The 8438-nt window shown below is 52.1% G+C and overlaps 1 protein-coding gene across 1 annotated transcript; it reads left to right on the top strand.

Annotated features, from left to right (window-relative positions):
- Window positions 1-1200: 1200 nt before the first annotated feature.
- On the top strand, window positions 1201-7031 carry Cd19 (CD19 molecule). The gene is made up of 15 exons (XM_013011703.1): window positions 1201-1334; window positions 1555-1821; window positions 2291-2494; window positions 2627-2905; window positions 3738-3845; window positions 4106-4154; window positions 4458-4546; window positions 5034-5147; window positions 5255-5353; window positions 5445-5513; window positions 5625-5681; window positions 5756-5812; window positions 6413-6499; window positions 6602-6689; window positions 6883-7031. Exons 1-15 carry the CDS (start codon window positions 1247-1249, stop codon window positions 6908-6910), a joined length of 1683 nt encoding a protein of 560 aa, XP_012867157.1. The 5' UTR covers window positions 1201-1246; the 3' UTR covers window positions 6911-7031.
- The last annotated feature ends 1407 nt before the right edge of the window (window positions 7032-8438 follow it).

Genomic DNA, 8438 nt, shown 5'->3' with positions numbered 1-8438 from the left:
GCTTGAACTCTGGGCCTGGGCGCTGTCCCTCAGCTCTTCAGCTCAAGGTGAGCGCTCTACCACTTGAGCCACAGCGCCACTTCCGGCTTTTTATTTTTCTGCTTATGTGGTGCTGAGGAATCGAACCCAGGGCCTCATGCATGCAAGGCAAGCACTCTACCACTGAGCCACCTTCCCAGCCCTCATTAGTCATTTCTAATGACCACTGCAAAAGAGGGAGAGTTGTTCTTGCCTTCTTAAACACCTGCCTACCCCTCCCAGAACAATCTGGTTTATCTCCAGAATAATATTCGGGTTCTCCTATCACCTTTAGTTGATAAAGAAGCTCATTCAGGGTTTTAAACCCAGGCAGGCTGACTTGAGCTCTTAAACATTAACTGATGGTCTACTATGTGCTGGGTGCTAGACTAAAAATCCCATGTAGCCACACACCTTTGGCTCATACCTATCGAAGGCTGAGATATGAGGATCAAAGCTTTTGTTTTGCTTTGCGGGTTCTGGGGCTTGAACTCGGCACTGTCCCTGAGCTGCTTTTGCTCAATGCTATCACTCTACCTCTTGAGCCACAGCGCCACTTCTGTAGTTAATTGGAAATAAGAGTCTTGCAGATCCTCAGATCTCAGCCTTCTGAGTAGCTAAGATTACAGGCATGAGCTACCAGCTCCTGGCTTGAGGATCCAGGTTTGTCAGGAAAGTCCTTGAAATTCTCTCTCCCCCCTCTCTCTTTTAAATATGAGACCAGAACTCAAATTTGGTATCTCACACTTTTGTTCATTGGCTGGTACCCTACCACCTGAACTAGGCCTCCAACCCCTGTGAAACTCTTTATCTCCAATTAACTACCACCAAGATGGAAATGGAGGGACCAATACCCTGAACCTGAATTCAAGCATCAGTACTTGCACCACAAACAAACAAAACCCTTGCTACACACTGAGCCCTGTGAACACTGAGGGGCCCGCCGTCCCCTCTGCCCCAGGGCTCCTTGCTAACAGGGAAGCAGTCATATATTCCACAGGGGATAAGTGCTGGTATGAAAATAAAACTGTGTCGTGGGGCAGAGGCAAGCTTAGTGGGTCTGGAGGGGGTATCTGGAGAAGGAGGCCTAGGGTGTGACATCTCCTTTCTTGCTGGGGGACGGCCCTGCCACCCCCACAGTCACCCATGGTTCACTGCCCACCAAGGTCCCTGCCGGCCCCAGCATCCCCTGCGCAGGGAAGCCAGAGCCCCGGGGAGCCTGGCCACCATGCCACGGCCTCTCCTCCTCTCCTTCCTCCTTCTCCTCACCCTCTCAGGAATCAGGCCCCAGAAACCAGTGCTGGTGGAGGTGGAAGGTATGTTCAAAAAACCGAAGGGGAAGGAGTCGGGGCTGGAAACCTGGGTTGGTTCTGGGTGGCTTTCGCTGAGTAGCTTGCAGTCTCTGCGCCTCCATTTGTAAAGTTCAGAGAAGGACTCCGGGATCATATACTCTTTCCTGGTGGGGTCTTTGATTTATAAGAAGGGAGGGGCCTGTGGCCTCTCTCTCTCTCTCTTTCCCTCTCTCTCTCCCTACAGAGGGAGACGATGCTGTGCTGCCCTGTTTCCAGAGTCCCCCAGACACCCACTTTGAGCAGCTGGCCTGGTATCGGGGGAACGAGTCTATACCCTTCTTAGAGCTGAGCCTGAGGTTACCAGGCCTGGGCATCTGGGTGGGGCCTGCGAGCACCTTGCTTCACATCTTCAACATCTCAGAGAAGATGGGAGGCTTCTACCTGTGCAAGTCAGGCCCTCCATCCCAGGACAGCTGGCAGCCTGGCTGGACCGTGAGCGTGAATGGCAGCGGTGAGGGCTGGGCTGGGCTGGGCCTGGTCACTGGTTGGGATGACAGGACCTACCATGGTCCAATGGCCAAATGGAGGGGTGGAAGGGGGCAAAGTACCAGCAAGGAGTTGGCCCTAAGTAACAGACTCCTGGAACATCCTGACTCAAGTTCTTATATCTCTTTTGCTTTGAGTCTCTGGTCTCGATTTTTCTCTGCCTTTTTTTTTTTTTTGGCCCATTGTGGGGCTTGAACTCTGGGCCTGGGTGCTGTCCCTCAGCTCTTTAGCTCAAGGCTTAGCACTCTACCACTTGAGCCACAGCACCACTTGCAGCTTTTTCTGCTTATGTGGTGCTGAGGAATCGAACCCAGGTACTCATGCATGCGAGGCAAGCACTCTACCACTGAGCCACCTTCCCAGCCCATTTTCTCTGCCTTTCTGGGTGTCTTATCTCTTTCCTTCTCTCTTTGTGGTTCTGGGTCTCTTCTCAGGGGAGCTGTTCCGTTGGAATGCTTCAGACTTCGGTGATCTAGGCTGTGGCCTAGAGAACAGGTCCTCAGGGGACCCCAGACTCTCTTCTGATCAACCCATCAGTTCCTTGCTGTATGTGTGGGCAGAAGACCATGCCAAGATCTGGAGGACAGAGCCTGTGTGTGACCCACCAAGGGGCACACGGAACCAGAGCTTCAACCGAGGTAAGGTGACAGCTGGAGATCTGCCAAGAAGTGGAAATGAGGAAGGAGGGATGGTGACAGGAAATTGAGGGTTTAGGGGAAAGACACCCCAAGTCTGACATTCCCTTTCCCTTGTTTCTTTCCTGCCCCCAGACTTCACTGTGGCCCCTGGCTCTACACTCTTGCTATCCTGTGGAGTTCCCCCTGCCCCTGTAGCCAGAGCCCCTGTCTCCTGGACCTATGTACGCCCTGAGAAGTCTAACATCCCATTGCTGAACCTAAGCCTGGGGGAACATCCCCCCACCAGAGACCTATGGCTCCGGGGGCCTCATCTTGTGCTTCCCCAGGTCACAGCTAAAGATGCTGGTACTTATTATTGTCTTTGTGGCAGCCTGACCAAGCAGATGCACCTGAAGGTCACAGCCCAGCCAGGTAGAGTTTGTCTGTATTGTGAGCCATCTGTGTGGGGCACTAGAGGAACTGGATGCTTTTTGATGTGATTCACAGGGATCAGCCTGAGGAGTACCCCCCCTTTCCCCCCAGCTCCTAACTGTTACACTGAACACAGACTCCAACTCTTTTCTCCTTGCTTCTGAGAACCCATTTTTCTGTGTCCTTTCCTGCCATTGGATGTTACTTCCTGCCAGCTTTGGTGTGGTCTTCCTCTCTTTCTCCTCACTGTTGGAGCCCTGAATCCTCTTTATACCCCTGCCCCCCCTCTCTGTCTCTCTCTCTCTCTCTCTCCCTCCCCCCTGCTTTTGCTGGTACTGAGGTTTCAACTCAGGGCCTCCTGCTCTTGCTTGCCTTTTGCTCGTGGCCAGAGTTCCACTTCCATTAATTGGAGACAAGAGTCTGAGAGTTGTCTGCCAGATTGCTTTGTTTGTTTTGTTTTGGGTCATGGGACTTGAACTCTGGGCCTGGATTCTGTCCCTCAGCTCTTCAGCTCAAGGCTAGTGCTCTACCACTTGACCCACAGTGCCACTTCTGGTTTTCTGAGTGGTTTATTGGAGATTAAGAGTCTCAGGGACTTTCCTGCCTGGGCTGGCTTTGAACTGTGATCCTCACATCTCAGCCTCCTGAGTAGCTAGGATGACAGGCGTGAGCCACCAGCGCCCGGCTGCCAGGTGTTTTGGAGCCTTGAGTCTCAGATCTCAGCTTCCCGAGTAGTTAGGATTACAAGCACCAGCACCAGCTTCTCTTGAGTTCTTGAGGTTGAGTAGGATGCAGCCTGAGAATTGGTCTCATGACAACTTCTCCTTAGCAGTATGGCGCTGGATGCTGAAGTCAGGTGGCTGGATAGTTCCAGTTGTGACTCTGGTTTATCTCTTTATGTGCCTGAGTTCTCTGGTGGCTTTTCTTCATCTTCAAAGAGGTGAGTCATGAGTTTGCCCAAATCCTACTCTACTTCCTTAGGATAAGCCCACATTGGCCGGTCTCGCAACCATTTTCTACCCTTTCATTCCTCTTTGCATGTCCCACACCCTGTCCCTTAACTCATCTCATGCCCCTCAAACTTCCCAACTGCTTGGGCTCCAGTTGGCCATCTCCATTGATCAAGCACTCTCCCTAGCACCTCTCAAACCCTTCCCCTGTCAGCAAGGGCCTCTGCTGATCACTCTTTAATCTCTGCAGTCCTGATCCAGAGAAGGAAGATAAAACGAATGACTGACCCCACCAGGAGGTAGGTAATGCCTCAGGGCACCCCAACCCGTCCCTCCCTACATGCTCTGCACTTACAATTTCCTTACCAGGTGGTTTTTTGGGGGTGGGCTGGAAATCCTGCCCACCGTCAAAGCCTAGTTCCAAAGTTCACTTTCTCTGCTAAGATGTCCTTGGAGTGATCCCATTTTCTTCTCTGGAGGCCACTGCATCACAGATCTGGTCACCTTGACAACTAACCTCTGGGGGCAAGACTCAATCTTGAGTGTGTCCCCGAGTCCTTTCTAACTCTAGCCTCACAGTGCACCTTCCTTTCTCCCGCCAGATTCTACAAAGTGACACCTCCCCCGGGAAATGGGACTCAGAATCAGTATGGGAACGTGCTGTCCCTTCCCACTCTAGGCTCTGGCCCAGGTAAGATGTTTCCTGAGGCCTCCTACCCAAGCCAGCCCGTCCAGCCTGTAGCTCCGCCCCTGCATTAGAGCTCCGCCTATTAAGCTCATCCCGCCAATCCCCTGATTGGAGACCAGCTCCAATCCCCTGATTGGAGACCAGCTCCAATCCCCTGATTGGAGACCCGGCGTGGCTCCGCTCCTAGAACAAGTTTTGCCCTTGGCCTCGTAGCCCCGCCCCCAGCACTCAGAGCCTTAACTTCAGGTGGGGCACATAATTTGAGAATAAAGCCCCAGATTTCGATCTGACACCCCTTAAAGGTTCAGGACCAGGTATTCCAAACCCAGAGCATCCCTACCCATCTCTCCTTCTCTTTCTCCCTCTCTCTCTCTCCTTGAATTTTGGGGCCTAGGCGCTGTCCCTCAGCTCTTCTTCTTCTCAAGGCTAGCGCTCTACCACTTGACCCACAGCGCCATCTGATACCCCTTTCCAACACTGCTCTTGCCAGGACGCGTCCAGCGTTGGGCCGCAAGCCTGGGGGGCGTCACCGGATCTTATGGAAACCCCAGCAGTGACACTCAGGAGGCTGGTACCAGGGAGTCCCGAAACCTCCCTGAAGCGGGTAAATGAGGGGACAGTTCCTCACTTGGAGGGTGTGTAGTAGAAGGATTGGACTTGGGCTGGAAGAGTGCTGTGACTCAGTTCCTCTACTCTGTCTCCCAAACCCAGAACTGGAAGAAGAGGAAGGGGAAGCCTACGAGGAGCCAGACAGTGAGGAGGCCTATGAGAATGACTCCAACCTCGGGGGACAGGACCAGATCTCCCAGGGTAAGACTGTCCCTCTCCCCAGGGGTCTTCACACCTGCCCGGCTGTGGGCAGGGCCCCGGTCCCCCATGGACACTCCTCCTTATCCACCAGATGGCAGCGGCTATGAGAACCCTGAGGAGGAGCCCTTAGGTCCTGAGGATGAGGACTCCTTCTCCAATGGTAATTTGGGGGCTCTTGCGGGGTGGGGGGGAAGGCCAGGAGATACCTGCGTCTCTGTGAGGTCTCTAGCTGCCACGAATGGTTCCCAGTGCTCCCATTCTTCTTCCACAGTCGATTCCTATGAGAATGCAGATGAAGAGCTGGTCCAGCCAGTCACCAGGACGGCAAGTAGGTGTAAGGTTAGAATCCTGATGAAGCCAGCTGGTCCGGCAGGAATGGTGACTCCCCTCTTCCTCTTCCAGACCTCCTGAGCCCCCACGGGTCTGCCTGGAACCCCAGCAGAGATGCGACTTCCCTTGGTGAGAGATGCTTAGGACCCGCTTGATCTTTCTCTCACCTGTGACCCGAGGCCCCACCTTGAACTGATGACTCTGACCCCAAACCCAAGCCAGACCTTGACCCTGAATTTTCATTTCTTTGGTGGGTTTTGTTCTGTTTTGAGTCAGGGTCTTGCTGGCCTGAAACTCACTCTTTTGCCCAGGCTGACTTTGAACTTGCAATCCTCTTATCTCAGTGTCTCCAGTGCAGATTTTAGGTTTGATTCTTTTTTTTTTTTTTTTTGGCCAGTCCTTGGGCTTGAACTCAAGGCCTGGGCACTGTCCCTGAGCTGTTTTTGCTCAAGGCTAGTGCTCTACCACTTGAGCCATAGCACCACTGTGTCTTTGACTTCTAATTCTGTTCTTGACCCTTTCTCTGATCCTGGCTATCATCTAATCATACCTGGCCCTGGTTCTCCAACTCACCAACACCCCAGTTCAGTGCTGGTCTAATCACTCCTCTGGTTCAACATAGGTAGGCAAGCCTCTACCTTCCCACATCCTCAGACCTCTTCCTTATGCTAGGTGGAAGTCCCCTTCCCCAGGTCCCCAGACTAGCTTCTCTATCCCCAGCCCAAGCAGGGTCACAGTCCTATGAGGACATGAGAGGAATCCTGTATGCAGCCCCCCAGCTCCGCTTGCTTCGGCCTGGTCCTAACCATGAGGAAGGTGGGTACTTCTGTCTTTGTGCTTAGGTAGCCTCTGGGCTGATTTCCCTCTCAGCCTCTATCCAGCCCTATCTATGTCTTACCGGTTTCGGGCCCTACCCAGATGCAGATTCTTATGAGAACATGGATAATCCCACCGGACCAGAACCAGCGTGGGGAGGAGGGGGTCACATGGGGGCCTGGAGTAACAGGTGACACCTACCCCAGATGAACAGGTAAACTAGAGAGGGAAGGAAATAAGCAGGAATGGCAATGGGATGCTGGCTCTTGGGGAGGAGGGGAGCGTGGAGAGAAAGAAAAGGTTGGCAGGATTTGATAGGTGGGGTGTAGGTCCCTCCCCTTTTCCAATTCTTCTCCATAGCCTGTGTTTCCTCATTTTTAAAGATTCATACCTGACTCTGAGATCTGGTGAGCCTAAACTGATGGTGTCAACATCTGAGCCGCAGTGCTTCTGTGTGTGTGTGCTCCAGCAAGTGGAACTTCCTTCCCCCCTCTTTTGCTTTCCCCAAATAAACTCAGTGAGATCCTCTAAACCTATGAAGCGGTGCCCTGTGTGGGAGGGGAAGGAAGAGTTGCCATTATGTATGCTGTGGTCCCCTCCTGACGCCTCCCAGAGGAGGGAGGGCTGTGATCCGTGTGAAATGATGATTTTTTTTTCCACCCATGGCCTCTTGTGCCTTTCCCTGTTTCCCTCAACCACCTGGCCACGCCCTGACTCTGACATTTTCTGTGTCCCCACCTCTCCAAGTAGTTCAATCATATCTGGCAATTCACCCAGAAAGAGGAAACAGGGCAGGAACTGGCCGTCTAGAGTACACACCTGGCATCATAGGATATTTATTGAGCATCTACTATACACCAAGTGAGCACTCACATCATTTAACTGAATCCGCACAAAACCTCACAGGGTTACTGAGCATTTACTCTGTGCCAGACATACATAGCTTACATATATATATATATATATATTTTTTTTTTTTGTCGGTCATGGGGCTTGAACTCTGGGCCTGGGCGCTGTCCCTCAGCTCTTCAGCTCAAGGCGAGCGCTCTACCACTTGAGCTACAGCGCCACTTCCGGTTTTCTGGTGGTTTTATTGGAGATAGGAGTCTCACGGTCTTACATGCCCGGGCTGGCTTTGAACCGCGATCCTCAGATCTCAGCCTCCTGAGTAGCTAGGATTACAGGCGTGAGCCACCAGCGCCCGGCTCTTACATATATTTGTGTGATATAATAAAATATACATATGTATGTATGTATGTGTTGCCAGTACTGGGACTTGAACTCAAGGTCTTGTCTCTGTCTCTCTTTCTTTTTTTTTTGGGGGGGGGAGTCCAGTTGTGGGGCCTGAACTCTGGGCCTGGGCGCTGTCCCTCAGCTCTTCAGCTCAAGGCTAGCGCTCTAGCACTTGAGCCACAGCGCCACTTCCGGCTTTTTTCTTTTTGAGGAATCGAACCCAGGGCCTCATGCATGCAAGGCAAGCGCTCTACCACTGAGCCACCTTCCCAGCCCTCTGTCTCTTTTTCTACTCAAGGCTAGAACTCTACCACTTGAGCCACAGTTCTACTTCAGGCTTTTTGTGATTAATTGGAGATGAAAGTCTCACAGACTTTCCTTCTGAGCTGGCTTTGAACGTCACTTGTCAGATCTTAGCTTCTTGAGTAGCTAGGATTACAGTTGTGAACACCAGTGCTTTTTTTTAATTTTTAATTTTTTGGTCAGTCATGGGCTTGAATTCAGGGCCTTGATGCTATCCCTGAGCAATTCAGCTCAAGATGAGTGCTCTGCCACTTGAGCCACAGTGCCACTTCTGGTTTTCTAGTGGTTTATTGGAGATAAGAGTCTCCCAGATTTTTCCTGCTTGGGCTGGCTTTGAACCATGATCCTCAGATCTCAGCCTCCTAAGTAGCTAGGATTACAGGTGTGAGCCACTGGTGCCCAG

The sequence above is a fragment of the Dipodomys ordii genome, unplaced genomic scaffold (genome assembly GCF_000151885.1).
Source record: "Dipodomys ordii isolate 6190 unplaced genomic scaffold, Dord_2.0 Scaffold14, whole genome shotgun sequence".
Lineage (NCBI taxonomy): Eukaryota > Metazoa > Chordata > Mammalia > Rodentia > Heteromyidae > Dipodomys > Dipodomys ordii.
Note: the sequence above shows the minus strand (reverse complement) of the source record. Positions and strands in the feature narration are given on the sequence as shown.